The following is a 23,234-nucleotide window of genomic DNA, read 5'->3' as shown; positions in this document are numbered from 1 at the left end:
GATTTTGTAAATGACATCTTTCTCATTCCTGATCAATGAAAAATAGTGTTTTTATGATGCGGACACACTCCGACCTTTGGATCATGTCATGTCATTGTTGAAAGCTTGCACAACACACACTGTGTTTGATAAGGTGTTGCAGGGAATCCCTGAATCATTGTTGTAGATGCAAAGTTGCAACATCAGTTTTTAGCAGGAAGCTATAGTGAAAACCTTTTTTTTTTTTTTTCTTTTTTTAATTTTAGCTGGAGGCGTCAAACATTCCGTTTTGGTTTTTGTATATCTTCTAATCCGGCCAGGTTGCTTCACTAATGTCTGGGATGAAAAATGAGGATCGGAAAGCAGGCGTAGTGAAGGACCTTTTCCTGTTTGGCAAACTGCACCGTGCAGCTCCATCCATATGTCCTCATGTGACCTTTTACACACTTTGTGGGCTGCTGTGAGCTCCAGACTGAGCCACCCCCCAGATTGAACGTGTGTCTGTCTATAATTACGTATGTATGTGTGTGTGTGTGTGTGTGTGTGTGTGTGTGTGTGTGTGTGTGTGTGTGAGTGTGCATGTGTCAGCAAAAGCAGCGGCACGGCACACTCCCGTCATAAAGGAGAGGGGGTTGTCGGGGCTGAAGGGGGCCGGCTGATGTTTGGCCCGGCAGCTGGGAGCTGCTCTGCACTTTTGTTTCCCTCTGACCCTCCATGACCCGGCACTCGCCCCAGTGTAGTGTCACACACACACACACACACACACACACACACACACACACACGCGCACACACATACATGCACCTGCACACAGTCAGACACATGGCTGCACATAAGCTCGGACATAAATATGTATGTTAATGTGGGAGAGCATGGATTTGATATTGATGGCCGAGTGAACTTCTCCTAAAAAGAGTGTTGTTTTTCTCTCCAGAGGTCGGCAGGATCGCTCGTTTCCCAGTATCCCAGTGTGTCTTTGTTTCAGAGGTGCTTGTCAACTTCTAAACCCTTTACGTTAAAGCAGACAGAACAGCTCATTGGGTTAGACTGCAGACTGTGGTGCGGGAGACCTGGGTTTGATTTCTGCTTGAGCAACTGAAACCTTTACCCAAGATTGTATTCCCATCTATGTGCGCTTGAGGTTCTTGTACACCTCTGCAGTCCTCTAATAAGAGAAGTGGGTAGCTTAGTGGGTTAAACCACTGGCTGTCATGTGGGAGAACCCAGGTTTGATTCCTGTTCCTTGTGTGTTTGGGGCTCATGTGGGACGTTAAACAGTGTATAGTATAACTCAGCGTCTGGGATTCTTTGGGCTCCGAAGGGTTCACAACTAACTCTGTTTGTACACTTTCCTCTCATTTCATTATAAACTCTCATAGAAATCACCTAGAATCGCCTAGAAAGGCTTGTATACACAATTTGTGTATACAAATTGTTCAGTATGTGTATACATATATATGTATATATATACATATATATATATGTATACATGCATATATGTATATAACCTAATGGCTGTCAAGTCTACGGAGAGACAAAGGAGAATCTCTTTCTTTTTATTGTAAATGTTCAAAAAACATTTCTACCTTACTTTTTTGTCTAGTCACTGACAACAGGGCCAATCACCCCAACAGATCTGATTATTTTGTCATGTTGCTTCAAATCTGCGTCTATTTAAGCAACTACTGCTTGCTGAAACTTAAATCAAATGAAGGCATTTTTTTTCTTCTATAAATATTTAAAAATCTTTTTGACATTTGACACATTTAAACGGGGCCTGCAGACAATGCCTGTTACTCGGGCCGATGGAATCCGTTGTCAGGGAAATTTCCTTGTCGCATGCCTTTCTTTTGAAAGTTCCAACTGTAAAGATGCGGAGTGGCTGGTTTGGCTGTTTTATTGCCCTTAATTATGTGGTAAATCTCAGCAATGTGTCTTTGCTTTGTGTCGCCGCTGTATCACTCCATCTCCATTACACTAAACGCGAGCCTGCGTGAACAGCAGGTGGTGTGTGTGTGTGCGCGCGTGTGTGTGTGTGTGTTAGTTTGGACTGCCGCTCTACCTCCTTAAGTGACCCACGGGGCACTGGGCCTAAGGCCATCCTTTTGTCACTTCAAAGTCCTCAGTGACCCTCTGTGCCCCTCCCCCGCACCCCAACGTCTCTCTCTCTCTCACACACACAAACACACACACACACACACACACACACACACACTGGAGAGGCGATAGAAAAGCATGCTTCACACAATGACATAATTCTGTGCTAACTGTGCCTGCACATGCTCTCACCTATGAGGAGGGAAACCAAACAAATAAGACCACATGGTGCGTGTGTGTGTGTGTGTGTGTGTGTGTGTGTGTGTGTGTGTGTGTTGAGATGATGACACCAGCTGGACTGGTTTTGGTTCCTCAGCCTGACTCCAGCCCTCAGGCCTTGTTAAAGACTAATCCCTGCTTCCTGGATGTGTGTCCAGCAGCCAGAGAAGATAAAGATGGAGGAGCCTCTGTTTTCTTGGTTGGAACGCATCCATGCGTCTGTCTGTCAGTCTGTCTGCCTGCTTGTCAGTCTATATTCAACAAAGGCTCCCTGTGCCTTCCCTTTTAGATTTTTAGAGCTGAGACATTTTAGTCGTGAGCTATATTTTTTGTAATATTACTAAAGTGTAATTGGAGTTCTTTGAAGCGCGGGTGTTTGGTGAGGAGGATACATTCTCTCACGATTTGGAGTTTTTAAGTCACTGCAAACATGAAAGGAACATTTAAGGCAGCCTGGTAGTGGCATCCATCACTACGAAAAAGAAATTGCGTTGTGGTTGCGATTTTTTTCATTTTGTACCATTGATGGGGAGAAGTGAAAGAACAACGGAAGTATAAAATGACAAATGTATGACACAAAATCCCCCACTGGGTTATTTCACAGGCGTTGGCTTTTTTCCCCCCACAAATTGTGAATTAACTGTCACCTTGAGAGAATCCAGCACTGAATGTTTTGTTTTTTTTATGTTAAAATTGTAGGAAATTGTTTCATTGACTCCGGACGCTCTTGCTTAATTTTTTGACTCAGTTGACCTGGTTAAGGTTCTTTTTTGGTGTAAATACGCCACGCAGGTCAAATGGCTCAGACCCGGGACGCTTTAAACTACAGCGGCACTGCGCAGCTAAGTGCTGCGCTGCGGTGCGTTCCAAGAGCAATCTCGGGAAGGTGCAGGCTGGTGGTGGGGAGGAGGACACCTGTTCATCCTCTGACCAGGAAGCAGATGGTCCACATGGCTCCCGCTCCCCGAGGAGAAAACATGTCAGCTGAGCCCCAATTAAGGAGTCACTGCCAGTCAGAGAGGAGCAGGCAGAGTGGAGTTAGGGTGGGGGTGGGGCTTAGAAAGCAGAATGGAATCTCATGATAAAATGACTGTAATGTGACCTAATTGGATTCTGGGATTGTGCCATTGTTACCGGGCGGCGTGTTAAAACATTAGCTCCCTTCGTCTTCAGGCTGCATCGATCCAAACAGCACAATTGTAACAATTGACGTTCTACAAAACTATTCTTTGTTCTATTATTATATAACGTCACACAAACACATGTGTGGGCGCGCGTGCACACACACACACACACACACACACACACACACACACACACACACACACACACATACATGTTATATAATAATTGTGTGGTAAATATCTGTTAATCAAAGAGTTAGGGGCTATAATGTCAAATGAAAACTGAGTCTTATCTCGCGTAAGTGGAGATGAGCGAAACAATGTATGCAGTATGACACACCGCTCATGTCACTTAAACTTTTTAGTCTACTACTCATTAAAACGCTATTTTAGAAGTGCATTTTTTTTTACCACCGTGCGTTCGTAAAATAGGGATTGAAATGAGGTGGCGTTCTTAACAGCTCAAAGTAGATTTACAGCAGGGTGCATCGTGCCGCTTTTGTTTTCACTTTGCGACCACCGCGGTGGAAATGAGAGGCATATTTGATCAGGCTAAAGTTCTCACACCGGGCTCCTGTCTGAGGCCTAAATCTTCATAGCAAGTCAGAGTTATGAATAATGGCAAAAAGATGCAAAATGTCTTGAAGTGCTCACGTTATGATAAACAGACTAACAGACTAAGTCTGTTGTAAGTCACAAGAGGCACTGTGCAAACAGCACACTCAGATATTAAAAAGTAGTGGAATCCTGCTTTGACTCCTCTTGACATGGAAATCACTGTTCCATGCGGTCTATGCAGTGGACACAGTTGGTACGCTAGCCCAGGACAGGTTCGGTCAGCTGTACTCGTCTAAATAGACATGTGAGATGTTGATGGTAGTTAACAGAAACAAATGTCTACGGCTTTGATCGAATTACTGATGTGCGTGTGGACTAAACAGGAACTACTGCCAGAGGCTTAGCATGCATTTGACAGTGTGTCACTGGACGCATGGGGGTTTGTCTGTTTCCTCTTTACATACGGGGATGTGTTGAGATGATTTGTGTGTTATCCAGAGGCCTCCAACGTTCAGGAGCTTAATTATGCCCAAAATCGAAGAAAAGGTCCCTTCTTCTGTACATAATCGTTATTTCAGTGAAGTAAAAATATCCCGGTTGAGTTCTGTTGAGTCAGAACACGATTCGCCATTTCCTCTTTGCTTCAAAGATCTACCTTCCATTCTGACTTTCCTACGCATTATTGCCTGCCGCGCGCTGGATAAATGTGTCGCTCGCTTCTTGACAGGTTGCTTTGGCATGTATTCACTCTCCCCTCGCTAATCCCCTCTGTTGAAAGGTAAATCACATTCTGTTCCACTGGCACCGCTGAGGAAAATAATAAACTTCTTCCTTTCTGAAGGTATAAAGGTCCGGGAGCTGGAACTGTTTAAGTCCAGCCTGACAGGCAGCCAGCCTTTGTTTGTGACCTCCTCTGAGTCCAGAAGAAAAACCCCTCCCGATAATCTGAGGCCTTTTGAAAAGGTTGCCGCCATTTTGTGAGGGCCGCCGCGCAAACAATAAAATCTGTCCGTCTCTTTTCCCCCTTTTTCTCCGCTCCAACTTCTTGGCATTGCTTCCTGTTAGCAAGGAGTCGGGGGCGGCTTTCTTCCCCTTCCCCACCTGCTAACAACCTTAACACCTACTTTAGGAGCGCGCGCTACTTTTAATGGGATTCTTCGCATTGTCTGAGTCAAGCCAAACCCCCAAAGCAGTGAAACAAAGAGTTGGAAAATAGCAGGCGTCACCAGCAGGCCAGGTGTTCCACAGGGCTCCCTTCTTGGGTTGTTGGTTTTTTTTTTTTTTGTGAATTGCTTTTTTTTCCCCTAATGTGTCTGTAAATGTGTGTGTGTGTGTGTATGTGTGTGTGTGTGTGTTGTGTGTGTGTGTGTGTGTGTGTGTGTGCAGCTGTCCACTAAGAGTCCTCTTTTGTGTCCCCCTCGAACCTCCACACCCAACCCCCCCCATTGTCAACTCATGCCTTGTCCTCCATTCAGCCACTAGATGAGCTGGTGTGTGCGTGGGGTGTGTGCGTGTGTGAGTTTCTGCTGGGGGTGTTGAAGTGGGTGGGGATATCCTAGCTTATCTTGGTGTCTCTTTTCATTGGTGGATAAGTGGGTGATGTTGGGTATACAGAGTGTGCTGTGGTGGAGACATTAAAGCATGACTCTTCGCATTTGTGGTCCAACTTCTGCATTTGTGTCGGTCAGCGTCAGCATCGGGGAGGTGATGGGTAGATGCCTTCCGCTCCATCTGTAAGTCACACTGCTGGACCTGCAGCCACAAAGGAGAACTTGGAGACTGAGAATTTTGAGCTTTAAAGTTTTAAAAGCCGGGAACGCGCTTTTTTGGATTTGATCACTTTCCATCGGATTCTAAGATTTTTGTAAATGATTCAAAATTATGTTATAACATATGCCTAGTTTATTACAACACCATTGCTGGGAAAGTCCACATGAAGTTCTCTGACCTTTATGCATGGTTGCTGGGATGATTTTTGGTAGCTTCTGAGGACGACGACTTCTTGGAGTTTTTGCTTTTTCTCCACTCGGCTGCCCGGAACTTTGTGGTAAGTGTCTCAATCATTTCCAATGCTTGTGTTTTTGACTTTGGCTTTTGAAATTGGAAAGTTCTGACAGTCATGCATCATAAGCTTTTCATTATCGTTTCTGTCACACCTTCAGTCATTAACTCTTCCTAATTTCCTAATGCACGATGCACAAAAATTCACATGTTTGGATTCAATTCATTAAACTTTATTTTTCCGTAAGGAACTTCGTTCACGGTTAAAAGTGTCAGTGCAGAGATATCACTGGCGCATTTTCGAATCCATTCATACAGAAACATTCATAGGTCAGCTTACTCGTACCATAAATAGGCTATTAAAAAAAAGTAAGACGATGTCAAGGGACACAGTACTTTCTTTTCTAATGTAATCCAGCAAGTCATTAAATCACAAAAAATAAACTCTTTGGGCCGGAATCCGAGGCGTATTTACGTTTCATTTGATTTTGGGACACATGGTCGATAATACAAAGTTACAAAAAAAAACCTGAGATAGGCTTTTTCAAACTGGACGGGGTTTTCTCGGGGTTTCCCTTGGGCACTGCTATTTCACACATGTAATTTCAGTTTCAGTGGTGGAGTGGAACGAATGATCAAGCACAAAAATTTTCCTTGTCTGCCTCCTGAGTTTAGTCACTAACGCAGAAGCGGGACCAGACACACCCGAGCGAGAGCCGGCACAAAGTCAGAGGTGAAAGTGAGTGCCAGCCTGGCCCCCCTCCCCCTTTTACCCCACGTAACCCAAAAGGTCACATGACAGACAGTGCTGATATGTATGACTGAGGATGAATCTGGACACCACCAGTTGCAAGACAGAAGCTGGGGGAGGGATGCTATCAGGGAGGTCCCCTGTGGCTTCAAGAGGCATCTGTTGTCCCCGCTGTCACAATCCCCCCCCACCTTTCCAGCCGGCTACTGGTGCAGCAGCCTGGCTCTCTGCCAGCAAATGGCAAGCATGCGGCAGCCCAGAGGGACTTGGTCAGGGTCCGGCCTCGGGGGAGCTCATCCCTCTGTGACGCATGCACCGATCCGCAGAGCAGAGGCAGCGCAGGCAGCCTGGGTCACCGAGGTGGTGGTGGGGGGGGTTGCGGCATCTGCTCCAGAAGCTAGTCGTCTCCATTCAAACACATGCACACATATATGCATTTTTTTTTTTGTTGTCGTAGATGGATTATTCTTTTCATGTAGATTTTGTACTGCAATCCCTAGAGAACGTGTGAGAAAAACTCCTCTCACCCTGGGTCCTAAAACTGGCTCTTAGTGGTTAGAGTTTTATTTATTGTCTGCTGTGCAGGCGATTACTCAGTTTCTGATTGTATGATGATATATCAAAACATTTTTTAAGATTAGTAAAAAAAAATAAAAAAATTTAAACACAAAATAGGTTGCGAATAAATAAAAAAAGGATGATAAATGATTGTATTAGCATATTAAACATAATTCTACATATGTATGTATATATATTTATATACATATATAATTCAACAAACAGATAGATGGATGTGCTTTAATGTGCTGATACAAAAAAACCGAAGCGGTCTTACATTTTGCCTATTTTTTTTTAAATGACTGTAGTAGTTGTACTGGCAATAAAACTTTATTGTCCCTCCATAAGATTATGTTTGAAGTGAAAATAACCCCAAAACTCTAAAAACATCAAGTTAAAAAAACGAAACGTGAGGTGCACAAATAAAGAGACACACGTTAAAGCGACATCAAATTAAAAGCTGGGAGGTTAAAAATGCGTAATAGACACACAATAAAATAGAAAAGTGCAGGTATGATCTCGCGAATGCAAAAAAAAAAAAAAAAAAGATAAATGTGTGCTGGTGTGTGGCAGCAATGGCCCTGGTAATAAACTTTAAAATAAATTGTGGTGATTTGTTTTGTAATCACTCATGTGTGCACTGTGGAACTGTGCACTGTTGCCATCGGTACAGTCTATGGTAGTAATGGACTTCCTTTATACTAACAAAAAAACAATTGTTCCTTTGACGTTGATGACATTTCACTTTTGCCCATGACATTTGCTCGCGCACAGTGTGTTATTACCGGGCACACGGGCAGGCAAGCACCTGTGTCTCTGTGTCTGTGATGCTGATGCACACTTGCTGTGTCACTGTCACCTCTGCTGACTCCTCACACCGACCGTCTGGCAACCTGTGACCGGGCACACGGGTGCGAGTGCTGCGTTACTAGGCTTTGAGATGACAAAAAGCCTGTGTGTGTGTGTGTGTGTGTGTGCGTGTGCGTGTGTGTGCTAGTGGAGGTGAACGGGTTTAGAAAGCCCCAGCCTCCGTCTGTGCATGCTGCCGAGGCTGCGAGAACAATGCTCGCGTCACAGTGGGACAGATTGGGTGGCAGCTGCATTGTTAAAGGACGGCAAGCCAGACACACTTCTTTCTTCCTCCCCCGCCCCCTCTCTGTCTCTCTCTCTCACACACACACACACACACACACACACACACACACGCACACAGAGCAGAGTGGACAAAAACACACTCAATCTTTCCCTTTGTGCCCCTTTTATTGTCGGTGGACTAAATTATTCCAGCTCTCTTGTGGCATTCACTATGATGCAGTTGCTTGAATGGCAGGCCCCCCTTTTTTTTCCTTTTTTTTTTTTTGGAGGGGGTGTACTGGGAGAGTGCCTGACATCTAAGAGATTCTCCACGAGAGGTGATTTGGAAAATATTAGCACACGTGAACACCTGTAATGTATTGCTTTGATTTAGCAAACCAGCAGACTTGAGTGTGGGGAATTTGTGAATGCTTTTGGGGAAATTATGAAAAAGTACGTAAAGTATGGTAAACACAGTATTCTATACAGAAGTATGCATAGAAATGCTTAGGTTCAAAAAGACGGCTTTTGTAAAAACACTGGTTTTACCTTGTCACCATCTGACTTCATAATAACTTGAGGACTAACTATTAACTGTAATTAGTTAAATTAGTGGCTGGTTTTTTTTGTTGTTTTTTTTAAATAAAAAAAAAGTTGAGTATTGCTCGTATGTTTCTGACAAGCAATCCTTTGTTTAAATACTGAAAAAATACAAAAAAAAAAAACCCAACCAAGAAGACGGCATAAGTAATAAGTCATTCGTCTCGTGGTTTTAGAGGTTGTTGGATTTTCACAAGGCTTCAGCCAACAGCAGCATTATTTACTTCTCTAAACAAAAAACAGTGCTTTCACATTATCCCGTGCAAACATGCACACACTGATTTTTTTTTTTTTTTATTAAAAAAAAAATTGATCTAAAATTAGATGGCCTTCCTAGCAGACATTTTAAAAGGGTGTGAAATGGTTTTTGTTAATTGTTTTGGAGTAGCTCTATCTCTTGGAAGTTCCCTTGAAGGGTATTTCCACCTATAAACAAGCTGTGCTGTGTTGATGCTATATGAGTAAACAGGTTTCAAAGTGAGGTGCTGTGTGTGTGTGTTTTCAAACACAGGCTAAATTACAACCTCTGCCAAAATACTGCTCTCTGACTTCATCCTAATATAACCTTCCATTTATACCCATCATTATCTGCATGAAAACATAGGGTTATAACAAAGATTGTTTGTAGAATTCTTTTTATCATTAAAAAAAAAACAGTTTTGTTTTGTTTTTTTTAATCAAAAACATCTCCCAAGTAATCTTTCTTCATTTTTCACAGTTTTCCTTCCCAAACTGCTTAAGCTGCTTTGAAGTTTGTCTGATTATCATTAAAACATTTTTTTTTTACATTTTGTTGATCATCTAGCTCTGTATTAAATAATACAGGAATAATTATCCATCATAATGACTGCAAAGAAACACACACACACACACACACACACACACACAAAAAACCCAAACAGAAATATAAACATTTTTATCTAGTGGTTTAGAGATTTTCATTTGATCAAGTCTAGTATTTTGCCTTCGGCCCTTCTAGTGCCTCTCAAATGAAAGAGCTCATCGCTGCTCGAATGCAAATCAGTAACAGCACAAATGGGAGGTGACAGTTTTCAGCTTTCTCTTTTAATTCTTTAGTCGATCTGGTCTGGTCTGTCGTGTTTTGCTTTGTTCTTGCTCAAGTAAAAGAAGACACAGTTGGAGCACTGGAATCAACATTTTTGTGCGGAAATCATTTTGTGAAAATTGAGAACGAACTGAGGTGAGGAAAAAAAAAATGTCCACAGGAATTTAACCAGTCAATCCTGTTGTCTCTCCTCAGCATTATAACCGGGACTGCCAGCTTTGCTGTTCACTATCGGTAGGAACGGTGGGGTCCAACAGGTGCCCAGCAGGACACGCAGGACCTGGAGCTGCATGTATGAGACGGCTTCATGGGCGTGAAGGACTATGTGGAGGATGGAACGGGCCACACCCTCAGCCTGCCGCTGGACCTGGACTACCTCCATGTGGATGGCGCTGAACGGCAAGCAAACCTGCACTCTGCGGCGGGTGCCGGGAGTGTACAAGTCTTACAGGGTCCAGGTTCAGCGTCGAGCAACAGCACCCATTCGGGCAGCAGTAGTTGCAGTAACCTCTTCGAGGAGAGTGTTGTTTCTGAGGGCGAGGAAGAACGCCTTCAACATGGGTCTGGCTCTGAGAGTCAAAACCCTCAGGAGGGAAAGAGAGCCCAACTCTTCCTCCAAGAGTCCTCAGTCAGTGGGGACCTGCCGCAAATTATATCCCAGGGAGATACCTCACAAGAGGCAACACCGCCACCCACTGACCCAGACAGTGACTACCGTACCAAGGTGGATTTTGCCCGCAAGCTGGGGTACTCGGAAGAGCTGGTGGTGTTGGTAATGAGGAAACTGGGGCCAGATGCACTCACCAATGACATCCTGGGAGAGCTGGTCAAACTGGGAACCAAAGCCGAGACAGAGCAGCACGGGAGTTTGCCTACCTCCCAGTCCTCTTCCTCATCATCCTCGCTGGCCTGCTCCTCCTCCTCCTCTTCTTTGTCTTCAAGTTCCTCGTCGGATTCCTGTCGGCCACTGTACCAGTTGCAGCTAAAGGACATAGAAAATCTTCGTCCCATCGTGGTGGATGGCAGCAATGTAGCAATGAGGTAAGGGGTTTTGTGGGAGTATTCACACTACAATTTGGTAAAAAGCAAAGCCTGCACCAACCTGCTCCAAAACTTGGTGAAACATCAAGAAAATCTCTTTTTTTTTCATTTTAATCCAAAACAGTGAATGCAAATAAAGCCATTTAGGAGACATTATGGTTTTTGTTGAGTGTGAGTCTGTCTACTCTTTCAGCCATGGAAATAAGGAGGCGTTCTCCTGCCAAGGCATCCAGTTGGCTGTTGATTGGTTCTTGGAGCGGGGCCATCGTGACATCACTGTTTTTGTTCCAGCCTGGAGAAAGGAGCAGTCAAGACCTGATGCCCTCATAACAGGCAAGAGCCTTTGCTTTGTTTTTAGTCAAATATTTAAGATAATGTGCCACGAAGACTACATATTGAACCTTTCTTCATTTCTATACATCTATGGACATTTTCAGACCAAGAGATCCTGCGTAGACTGGAGAAAGACAAGATCCTGGTTTTCACTCCATCACGCCGTGTTCAGGGACGCCGGGTAGTTTGCTATGATGACCGCTTCATTGTCAAACTTGCCTATGATTCAGATGGCATCATTGTGTCAAACGACAACTACCGTGACCTGGCCAATGAAAAGCCAGAGTGGAAGAAATTTATTGATGAGCGCCTGCTGATGTACTCCTTTGTAAATGACAAGTAAGCTCCCTGGGTCAAATAGGAATGAAAACCTTAAAGTGAACACAAACAAATTCTAACTGTTAACTGTATGTTAAGGTTCATGCCACCAGATGACCCACTGGGACGTCATGGACCAAGCCTGGAGAACTTCCTAAGAAAGAGGCCAATTGTTCCTGAACACAGAAAGCAACCCTGTCCTTATGGTAAGGACAAAATAAATAAATAAATAAATGAATAAATGAATTCCAATACTTAACCCTGAAAATAGTTCCCAATATAATTTAAGATTATTTTTTTTTTAATATTTGTTTATTTGTATTGTTTAACAATTTTCAATCCATATACATCAACAAAGCTTCTACATATAAGAAGGCTCAATTCAAGAAAAGTAATTTTTAAATTTGTTATCTTCATTCAGCAAAGAAATGTACATATGGACACAAGTGCAAGTTCTACCATCCTGAGAGGGGAAGTCACCCACAGCGTGCTGTGGCAGATGAACTCCGTGCCAGTGCCAAAATTTCATCAAGAGCCTCCAAAAATCTGCTAGAAGATGCACTGATGATGAAGTGCCAAAGTTCTGGTCGACCCGATGGACTTCTTGAGTCTGATCAAATTTGGGAAACTCCAAAGAAAGAGCCAAACTTTGGTCCTCAAAACCCTTTCAATGACCTTCTGGAGGACAGGCTTCGTATTCAGTCCAAAGCAGAAGGACGTAGAGGAAGTAGCAGCAGCAGTAGCAGTAGCTGCAGCAGCAGCATTGTTGGGCATCTCCGTTCAGGTGGACCCTCTTCAACCGGAAGTCTGGACCAATGGGAACATTTTGGAGGAAGTAGTGGTCGAAGCTCAAGGGTTTCTGGAGCCTTTGTGCCAGCTTTGGGTGACACTCCCCATCGATGTGAGTCTCCAGACCTGGGCTACACTTGTTCACTTGTGAAGGCCTACTCTAGCCTTAGTCTGGTAGTACCACAGAGTCCAGATCACTTCTTCCCAGCAGATCTGCGAGCCGGGTCACAGCTGTCAGACTGCAGTAGTGAAGGCAGTGTCAGCTCAGACTCCTTCTCCCCTGATCCATCTTTAGACGACGTCCCCAAATGCCATCATCACCACCACCACTATCCTCACCACCACCGCTGCTCTGGCCAGTACGCTTCTTCTGCAACCCTTGTCCCACCTGGACTCGGTCAGCATTCTCCTCTTCACCATCCCATTCCTCAAGCACTGCGGAGGACACGCAACTTTGGCTCCAATGACTGTCCATCATCTGGTACCCCTGACCCATCTCCACGAGCCTTCAAAAACCCTTTAGCCTACAGCACACCTCAGCCCCTGAATCTAACCAGTTTTTCAGGGGATTTCCAATCTTTCCCACACCGGCAACCCCAAGCATCAGCCACTTACTCACTCCCTCAGAGTTCTCCATTACGCAGCAGTGGGATGGGATCGTCTTGGCAAGATGGTGTCTTACAGGACTCTCAAATGCACAAGGGGTCACCTCTTAGTTTGAGGAGAAACCACCATTACCTTAATCCACAACCACACCACCAGATGAATTGGGAATCCCACTACCAGCAGTCTCCCAAGCCTTACTATGACTTTTTAACTTTACAGAACCATCCTGATGCCAATGAAAAGGTTTGGCCCTCTCCTTGGGGCAGGCAACCTCAGTTTTCACCTCGTGGCCTTTCAGCATCAAGCCCTTCACCACTTCCACAGCTTTCCCTCTCATCTTCATCTGTCACCCACAGAGGCCACATAGCCTCAAGGCCAAGGCATCAGGAGCCACCAACATTGGGTCAATACCATGAATTAAGGGAGGGGATATTTGTCAATTTGAGTCGCATCTTCTCTCCAGATCTGGTGAGGACAGTGATGACCAGAAATCCTCACGTGATGGATGCTGAAGAGCTTGCTGCAGCAATTCTGATTGAGAAATCACAACACGGATCCTGAAAAATGGAGCTGTTCATCAAGATTCCAAATTGTTTTGAACTGTAGTCATGTCCGCAAGTTTTCACCGCATGTCCGCAAGTTGTCACACCTCCGGATGGGCATTCTGATGACCAAAAGCACAAGACAAGAAGCTTTTAGAGCTGCCAGTGGTCTATTTTAATTGCAGTAAGTTGTAGCAAGAAATTATCTTAGTTTAAATATTGTATTTTTGATGAAGAGAGATTCCTGAATGATATATCTGTATAGGGGGGAAAAATGCCTGCTATTTTAGCACTTAAGCTCATTGAAGGCTTGGCTCTGTTGTGGAAGTCTGACGACTCCTCTAGCAAGACACCGGTGCTCTTATAGAAGTATAAATGGTGACACTGGTGTATATTTTAAATTAATTAATTTATTTCTTTTTAAGTTAAATACATATTTTAAATTTTATTTTGGCACTTTTTTAATTTTTTAACAACAGTTTTGGGTTATTTTTTTTTTATTTTGGGCAATCATGTGAAATTATTGATAGAGCAAAAAAAACAACAACAAAAAAACACCTAAAACCTGAATGAGACACTTCTTTTTTTTAAGTCCTTCATCAGAGGGAAAATGTAAACAAATATAATCAACAGTTTCACTCTCTGTCCATCTATGTTATGCTGCTCGAATTAACTCAACGGCTCTCACTCACTCTCAGCCCATAGAGCAGATGCTGTGGTGGGAGTTTGCAGATCCACCCTAGCACCACAAACAAGGAAATGAAACTCTGCACTCACAAAAGCAGACAACAAAAACTCCATTAGAAAACCCCGAGCTTTTGCTGTTTACACTTGATGAAGTTTATTTCCTCTACTAGCATAAAGCTCTTGTCTGCAACCTACTTTTCATCTCAGTTTAATGCATTATCTTCTGTGGATTTGAATTGAGGCAGACTGCATTGAGCCACATTGTCCCACCCAGGCTGTCAAACACATGGTTGCCAGAAAGATTAATGCAGAATCAAGACTTTTATGTTTTTGTTTTTTTTTTCTAAATTAATTTAATTTAATATATGTGTTAATTTATTATCTTCTGATATGTGTGAATGTGAATGTGGTGAATGAGACCATAAGTAGGAAAAGGGGGAGCGTTTCAGTCCCTTACACAGGGTATAACTTTACCTAACTTTCCTTCTGTTCAAGGCAAAAAAAATAAGAGACCTGTTTTGCAGCTGAATGGGAGAAATCTAACTTTTGATTTTTTTCTTTTCTGGAATGAACATTTATATTAGTAATATCAAAATCAACAGCAGTGATATAGCACAGACAAAAAAAAAATCTGTTTTGGCCAAATTTGGACAATAATAAACCACTTGTCAGGATGCTTTTAAAGAGCAGATTTCATACGTTAAATATTGATATTTTAACAATCTTGCTAAAATAAATCTGAACATCTACAAACCTTTATTCACTGAAATTATTTTATTGGTTTCCACATAGTGAACATTTGGAAACAGGTTCCGTATCAGCTGGAGTTTAGCATTCACGATGATCTCATGTCAACTTTTCCCCTACAGTTTTTTTTTTCTTTTTTTCTTTGCGTCTCTCAGGAGTATTTTTTATTTTAAAGTTGTGTCCTCCTCATGTAAAGCACTTTCAAATACAATTTCCTCATTTTGAAAACCCTCCATTAATGGGATCGTAGTTGAAAAGCGAGGAAGTGTTTGAGAAGTTATTACTTTTGCCTGAGTAGCGCAATACCGCTCGGTCAGATGACAACTCTGTTTGTTGATACAAATTGTATCCTGTAGACTGATAAAAAAAAAAAAAGATAGTTGTTTTATGTCAACATATGTAAAGCAAGAAATATTTTGAGTTGAATATTATGAGTATTTGTGGCAAACTTTGTCTCAGTTGGGACTCTGCCTTTATTTATATATGGAGCTTTTCTTACAGCTTCCTTTATTCAAGTGCAAAACCGAGAGAAAAACACAATTCAAAACAGCTGGACTTTTTTTTTTTTTTTTTTTTTACACCAGTTGGTGCAGTTAAGCAAAATTAGAAAATATATATATAACAACATGGGGGACTGTTAGTATGTGCTGGTGATTAATTTCAGGCATAAAATTGTGATAAGTTGTGTTCTTATAAATGCTCACCTGTGAGCAACAAAAGTCTTCTTGTCATGCGTGAAGGCTTTTTCCCCAAGCTCGAAATTGTTCAGGACGGTGTTACCACAAAAGAAAAAGCTTCCACTTTTTTCCCACTTCAGTACTGTATTATAACATAAAGTTGGTAGTCTCAGGAACGTTGTTATTTTTCCATAATTTGCCCTGCCGGTCCAGCTGGCACTATGTGCAAGTGTTTACCACAGGGTTCAAGCGAAACAGACCTCTAAATATATCGCTTTAATGTTCCTTTCAAAAGAAGAAAATATTTACTGTATAAAGGCGTAAATGTATTTTTTTTTTTTAATATCTATTTTTTTCTTGTGCTTCAGATTTTCTGACAAGAATGGTTCATGGTTAACACCACCGTTGCTTCATGAGATGAATGGTTCTGATTTTAAATTGTGGATAGATTGTCCACAAACAAGTTGTTTACAGAAGAAACCTCTCTGTTGTTTAGCAAATTGACTTTCCATTTTTTTTTTTTTTTTTTTTTTAGCAAACAAGACATTTTCAGTCTTGCCACCTGTTGTCTGATAGGGAAGTAATGCAAAAAAATTTACGTGTTTTCCTATTTACAACCCATGTCCACCTCGAAAAGCTTTAATGTGGCTTTGTTTGCGCTACGGGAACAGCTTTTGTTTGTGCTTTCGACGCTTTCAAAACTCTCTGATCAGTCCTGGTGTTAATAAGCCAAAAAAAAATAGAAAAATAAATAAAAACAGGTCACAGGTTTCACTGCAAAGCAAAACTCAATGTACAAAACTATTACAACTTAATGGGTACAAATGGAATCAACATATTTTTGATGCAGTATTCACGAGCATCGCTTTAAACCTTGACTCCATTAGACCAAATGTGAAATTAACTTAAAAAAAAAAACCCTGCTATTTCTACCTAACTTTTTGTTTGGAAAAAAAAAAGCAAAAACAACACAATAGGATTGCTCACTTAAGAACTGTGCACCAAATTGACACCCAAGACTTTGAATCCCAAAACGCGAGAAAGTCTTCTCTCTTGCGTTTTGTCTTCTGACAGTTGTTATTTTGTCGCGTCAAACTAAGCAATAAAAGTATTTTAAAGCTTTACTGTGTTGTCTCTGATTCCTTTATTTGTGTGTTTCTCTACCTGCTTGAACAGGCAGAGAGCTCCTCGCAGCACAAGGGAAATGCCTGACCAAAATGTACTGCCTTAGCTTGCTAGGATCACCAGCTGGCAGCTACTTATGTTAGCTAGCAAGGTAGCGACCGCACGCAAGATCTTATTTCCCTTGGAGGTTTTTGGGATAAGCTTGCCCCCCCCCGAACTCACCCAAACTCACTTCATTGGTCGCTGCAAATTCTCTCACTTCTATCTCGAGTGCGCCACCTTTGGTGGCTGAGCTTCGAAAGGATCATCATCTTATCCATGCTATAGGCAACAGTTCACTTTAAACAATATGTAGCGTCTGTGGATAACATAAAGCACAGCTCAAGACCCATTTTGTAACTCTTGTTTTGAAATTTCAGTGCCGTTATTCATATCCGCACTGTCTTGAGTGTGTTGTATATATCCTTATAGTGAAGTTTTAAATTTATTTATTTTTTGTTTTTACTTTTCATTTCTGCTTTGGTAATCATTTGTATTTTTCCCCCCAGTTATACTCTATAAAGCACTTTGAGCTGCATTTCATGTAATGTAAGGTGCTACACAAGTAGTTGTATTACAGTGTCGTGAAAAAGTTTTTGCCCCCTTCCTTATTTCTGTTTTTTTTTTTTTTTTTTTTGCATATTTCTCACAGACAAAGCTTTCAGATCATCAAACCAATTTTGGTATCACGCAGAGACGACCCAAGGAAATATAAAATGCAGTTTTTAAATGACGATTTAATTTATTATGGCACAAAAAAAAAAATCCAAACCTATCTGCCCCTATGTGAAAAGGTAATTTCCCCCTGAAGCTAATAACGGGTTGTGCCACCCTTGGCAGCAATAATTGAAATCAAGCGTTCGCGATAATTGGTGATGAGTCTTTCACGTCACTGTGGAGGAATTTTAGCCCACTCTTCTTTGCAGAATTGCTTCAACTCCGCCATATTGGAGGATTTTCTAACATGAACCGCCCGTTTAGGGTCACGCCACAGCATCTCAATTGGATTTAAATCCGGACTTTGACTTGGTCACTCCAAAACCTTAATTTTTTTTTATTTCTTTTGAGCCATTCAGAGGTGGACTTGCTGGTGTGAGTGGGATCATTGTCCTGCTGCACGATCCAAGCGCGCTTGAGTTTGAGGGCACAAACTGATGGCCGGACGTTCTCCTGGCAGAATTCATTGTTCCATCAATCACAGCAACCACTCCTGGGAATGTTTGCCACTGTTCCCAGTTTTCTCCATTTGTGGATAACGGCTCTGATACTGGTTGGCTGGAGCCCCAGAGCCTTGGAAATGGCTTTGTAACCTTTTCCAGACTGATAGCTTTCACTTATTTTTTCTAATTTTTTTTCTTGAATTTCTTTGGATCGTGGCATGATGAGTTTGTTTCTTGAGAACTTGTAGCCTGCTTCACTTTGTCTGACAGATTCTATTTAAGTGATTTCTTGATTGAACAAATGTGGTGGTAATCAGGTGTGGGTGTGGCCTGTGGGGTTAGTCAGTTACTTTGTGATTTAACAAAGGGGGGAAATTACTTTTTCACATAGAGCCAGATAGGTTTGTCATTTTTTGCCACCTTGGTAAATTAAATCATTTAAAAACTGCATTTTATATTTCCTTGGGTTGTCTCTGTGTGATATTAAAATTGGTTTGATGAACTGAAACCGTTGTGTGTGATAAATATGCAAAGAACACGGCACTGTATATACATCCCTAGATTTCTTAGGCTACACGTGTTGTCTTTTATGTGTAATCCAACACATCCAAAAGTTGACTTTCAGAGTCTCCGCTTCCTGTCTGCTTGCAACATTGACAACTTGCTATTATGACAAAGCTGGCAATGTGGCAGGTGTTAATCATCAATCTAAATGATGTACTATAAAAGACTTCTAGGCAATTCATTTTATCTCGTGACCGAAGGTGGCTCATGTAGCACACTCCACGGGAAATCAGCAAGCAAAAAGAAGAGACGTTGCAGGGACCAAGGGGGGAAAAAAATCTCACTGACCGTATGCCACGTCTGCTATATATGTATATGTGTGTATATATATATATGTATATATATATGTATATATGCACACACACACACACACACACACACACACACATATATGTATATATATATATATATATATATGTATGTATATGTATATATATATATATATATATATATATATATATATATATATATATATATATATACATATACATATATACATACATATATACATATATATATACATATATAATGTTCAGTGTGAATTCACGCAGTGCAATTTTCAATGCTTTGGAAATCGTCTCATAGGACCCTTGAGACCATCACGTAGTTCACAAGTTGGAAATATAAATTCATTCTTTATTGTGGGGCAAAATAGATATTTTGAACAGAAGTCGCAATAATTAAGGGATGCCCATCCATTTGATAAGTTAGCGAAAGCAACAGTAACAGATCAACGACAAGGACAGCCAAACTAAACAGGCTACAACGAGTTTATAACAACACAGAATGACAAAAAAAAAAGAAAAGAACTCTAGAGAGAAAGGGAATGAGACAAATAAGGCGTTCTTTTAAACAAATAATTTTTCAACCGGTGACAAGTCAGATATTAAAGCTTCATCGACAAACGCAGCGGCATCATTAACAAGCTATCGGCGGCCATTTCACTTTCTCACGTTAGAAGCATGGCCACAAGTATTTCTGTCCGCTCTCTCTTTCGTCTAGCGGCCCGTTTTGATTTATTCTGTTGTTTTTCAGTTATCTCGCATGCACCTCGCAAAACTGACAGGACTGTTGAAAGCCGTGGACTTTGTCCGCGCTTGACAGAATGTCGCTTGGTAATCCTTTCTTTACAAAATATTACAAGACCTGATGTTGTCGCTGTTGTTTTTTTTTTTTTTTTTTTTTTTTCTTTTTTTTTGGAGGGGATGGGGTGGGCGGAGCTAAAAAAAAACAAACAAACACCAGCATATAGCAGGATGATTGGCCAAACGCTGCTAGGCTTTGGCGAGGCTGAAGCTACAGAGCCCGTTAGTCGCTCTTTCTCCTGGACAGAACCCCCCCCCCAAAAAAAAAGCAACAATGAGTTCCAGGGGGCGGTGGCAAGGTTCGGGCTTGGTAGAGAGAGCGAGGCGTTGGCATGGTGACGACACACAAATAATCGTCTTGTCTTGTCTCGTCGTCGTGTCCACCCTCCGTCCGGGTTCACATGGACTCAAATTCGTCGATGCGCTGCTTGGTGTTGCCCTGCCGGATCTGCCGCAGGGTTTTGTACTTGTCTCGTCCCGCCTTGACGTTCTCGGCGTGCAGCATGTCGTTCTGCGTCTTCTTGGTGTCGTCGCGAGCCTCGGCCAACTCCGAGCTCAGGGCCTGGACGGGCGAAATGAGTTGATGAGTTTGATTTTGTCCCGTCTAGTCAAGCTTTTAAAGGTTCAGCGTGTAATAGCTGGAGATTTTGAAGAAGGACACAGCGACATCAAGTGGTTACATTTTAGACTGCAGCGTCTTTCACCCTCACTCCCCCTCCTGAGCTCGCCAGTGAACTACGGAGGCCTGCACACAAATACCTGGATACCTTGTCCACCTTCTTCTTCTTCTTCGTTGGTTTAATTGAATACACAAGCAGTCACTGTAATTACTACGTCCGCACGAGGCTTCCTGAGAAACATGGTAGAGCAAGATGGCAGCTAACGAGGAGCAAGACCCTTCATCTATGTATATTCTTATATATATATATACGAGAACCGTTCTAATGGTAGAAAATCAAAGTACTTTTATTGTACTGCAATTATTCACATTTATTAATGTATTTATGGGCAGTATATTAAGCTTTTACCAATATAAAAAGCATAAATCAAGCCAAATATAAGGCATCCTTTAAGAAATCAGACTTTGGGTTTGGTTAAATTCAGACAAGCTTTGGTTGTATCAAGGTAAATTCACATCAATTCAATGTTTTCCAACGATATTCAGTATCTCGCGCCCGTCATTTCCAAGTCTGCTCTAACTTCCTTGTACTTGCTCAAAAGGAGACCCCGGGCACGGTCCGCCCACTGAGACCTCATCAGCTTTGTCCCCTCCCAAACGTGCGAAGGTCCAAACAAAGGATCAGTTTTTAGCAGGAGGTGAACACCCAGCGAGCTGGCAGAGGGCTAAATGTGCAGCGTTGTGGGGAATTCTGGGTGATCGGACGCACAAAGCTGAACCCCCTGCAGTCACGGATGAAAATAATCTGAAAATGATTATAACGCACATTCCTTTTAATTGTAGGTTTTATTTAATCTAACTAAATTATTTACTGTGACTATAAAAACTGCACATTTTCTTATGTGATTTTGCTAAAATGTCTTTTATTTATTCAGATTTATTTTCTTGGTTATCCAGCTTCATCTTATGTCTTTCTGGGAATTTTGCCTGAAGGGCTTCTGATTTTCATGCAGCTGTCACATTATTAATTGATTACGTTTGCTTTTAACTTTTTTTTTTTTTTTGTCAAACCAACGAAATAGACAATGATCTTAAAACAGCAAGCCCTGTAATTGGAGTCAACGTGAGCCGCCCAAGTGAATCCCACCATTTATAAAGCAGAGCGCAATGCTTCTTCCAGCCAGGGGTGTGAGGGGGGGGTTGGGGGTGGATGTTGAGATTTGTGCTCTAAAGCAGGGGGACCAGATTCAGATTTCACACCTGACTGAAATAAAACCTGCGGTGCCGAGGTGCAGGTGCAGCGCCAGGTGTGCTGATTGGCTGACCCAGAACAGGTGGGTGTATGACCGTGGACGAGGGCCACACCTGCGCCTCAAAACACACACACACACACACACACACACACACACACACACACACACACACACCTGCCATCCCCTCCCCTCCCCTCCTCACCTGCAGCTGCTGCTTGACGCGCTCGTTCTTCTGCGCCTCGGTGACGCGCTCCTCCTCGCTGCGCTGGCTCAGGACGCCCTCGCTCAGCAGCTCGGCGCTCGCCTCGGCGCTCGTCTCGTCCTGCTCGTCGTGCTCGGGCGGCGGCGGCGCCGTCATGGCCGTCTTCAGCTCCTCCTTGGTCTTGTCCAGGTCCTCCTGAGCCGCGATGGCCTGAAATCCAGTAAAGAGCGAGACGATCAGGTGCGTCCGGACACGCCGACGGCCAACTGTGCATAACTGCTGTTGCACTGCTTTGGGATTATTGTTTTTTTTTTTGTTTTTTTTAGTTCACAATCTTTATATTTTACTTTTTGTGTCTTTTAGTCAGAACACAGCTAAAAACGGACTCTGGCAAAGCATTCTAAAATAACAGCACCCTCTAGTGGTGCTGTTAAGACTTAGCTTGCAAGCAGGTGAATAGATATAGATGGACATGAAATTTCTGCGATTCCTTTAAGATTTTCCTTATTTTCAGATGGATGGATGAGGGAGGCTTGTTGAATGAAACCTTTCAATGGACTGACTCGGGTTGCCAGATGCTGCTGGAGGGTGAGAAGGGTGTTCTAATGATGCCGCGGACTCGTGGTCCCACTTACTTTATGTTGCCACTCGCTCGCCTCGTCCTCCTTTTTCCTCTTGGCCTCCTCCAGCAAACTGATCTTGGCCGTGAACTCCGCCAGCTCGGCGGCCTGCGGGGAGAAACGGACGATCAGGACGGCAAACCTTTCCGGCGCCGACCTCTCACATCCCCACGGCGCGTGCGACCCGACGTACCAGTTGCTCCTGGGTCTTGATCTGGTCGGCCGCCTGCTGCGCCAGCGCCGCCCTGGCCTCCTCCGCCGCCAGCTTGTCCCTCTCCAGCCGCTCCGCCTCCTCCTTGGCCCGCTTCCTCTCCTGCTCCAGCTCCAAGGCCTTGCGCGTCTGCTCCTCCAGCTCTGCGCGCACATACGCCGAGCGAGGCGCCGGACGTTTTAGAAAAAGTCTTTTTTTTTCTCTGTATTTGTGCGCGTTGCAATCAGGGAATTGTGAACATCGGCACGGGCAAGTCGGAGACGCAGCGCGAGGGAGATATTCTGGCAGGTGTTTCACAGAACTTCACAGAACAGTTCTCCGGCTGAACATTTCTTATTACATTTATCAGGATTCCTTTGCTTTATGACCGTCAGCATCCATCCTTTCCCTCTGCTCACAACTGCAGCTCTGCATATCTTTGCCCTCTTAAAATAAAGGTCTGAGTCATGTTTTAATGTTTTTCAAAGACAGAAAACTGAAAAGATTTTACCACTTCTAAGATATCGGATTGTCATTTTACACAGAAATGTTCTGGCACAAATTATATCGCCGTCGCAAATTATTTCTGAAACAGCGGTCAGGGGTAGAT

At 42.8% G+C, this 23,234-nt stretch overlaps 2 protein-coding genes across 3 annotated transcripts in view; one reads left to right on the top strand and one right to left on the bottom strand.

Moving 5' to 3' along the window:
* Window positions 1-5,332: 5,332 nt before the first annotated feature.
* On the top strand, window positions 5,333-16,891 carry LOC142891427 (putative ribonuclease ZC3H12C). Of its 2 annotated transcripts, none has more exons than XM_076030939.1 (6): window positions 5,333-6,024; window positions 10,223-11,068; window positions 11,262-11,401; window positions 11,506-11,740; window positions 11,819-11,925; window positions 12,141-16,891. In XM_076030939.1, exons 2-6 carry the CDS (start codon window positions 10,335-10,337, stop codon window positions 13,673-13,675), a joined length of 2,751 nt encoding a protein of 916 aa, XP_075887054.1. In that variant the 5' UTR covers window positions 5,333-6,024; window positions 10,223-10,334; the 3' UTR covers window positions 13,676-16,891. The 2 variants fall into 2 exon arrangements, with proteins under 2 accessions (XP_075887054.1, XP_075887055.1); XM_076030940.1 differs by lacking the exon at window positions 5,333-6,024 and adding an exon at window positions 6,539-6,717.
* Window positions 16,892-19,270: 2,379 nt separating this feature from the next.
* Window positions 19,271-23,234, bottom strand: part of LOC142891425 (radixin) — a 33,268-nt gene continuing 29,304 nt past the window's right edge. Inside the window, exons 12-15 of the mRNA XM_076030937.1 lie at window positions 22,628-22,788; window positions 22,450-22,542; window positions 21,815-22,024; window positions 19,271-20,302 (exon numbers count right to left, since the gene is read on the bottom strand). Coding sequence (XP_075887052.1) covers window positions 20,138-20,302; window positions 21,815-22,024; window positions 22,450-22,542; window positions 22,628-22,788 — 629 coding nt within the window. The 3' untranslated portion in view covers window positions 19,271-20,137. The remainder of the gene's footprint in view (window positions 20,303-21,814; window positions 22,025-22,449; window positions 22,543-22,627; window positions 22,789-23,234) is intronic.

The sequence above is a fragment of the Nelusetta ayraudi genome, unplaced genomic scaffold (assembly GCF_046127955.1).
Source record: "Nelusetta ayraudi isolate G7.1 ecotype Tasmania unplaced genomic scaffold, CSIRO-AGI_Nayr_v1 ptg000031l, whole genome shotgun sequence".
Classification (NCBI taxonomy): Eukaryota; Metazoa; Chordata; class Actinopteri; order Tetraodontiformes; family Monacanthidae; genus Nelusetta; species Nelusetta ayraudi.
This window is presented reverse-complemented; position numbering and strand designations above follow the sequence as displayed.

Excerpts from the sequence above, each read along its gene's own strand:
- LOC142891427 (XM_076030939.1), top strand. The coding sequence starts at position 10,335 with ATGGGCGTGAAGGACTATGTGGAGGATGGAACGGGCCACACCCTCAGC. Across the intron at positions 11,069-11,261 it reads GGCAGCAATGTAGCAATGAG|CCATGGAAATAAGGAGGCGT; the intron begins GTAAGGGGTTTT and ends CTACTCTTTCAG. Across the intron at positions 11,926-12,140 it reads AAAGCAACCCTGTCCTTATG|CAAAGAAATGTACATATGGA; the intron begins GTAAGGACAAAA and ends ATCTTCATTCAG.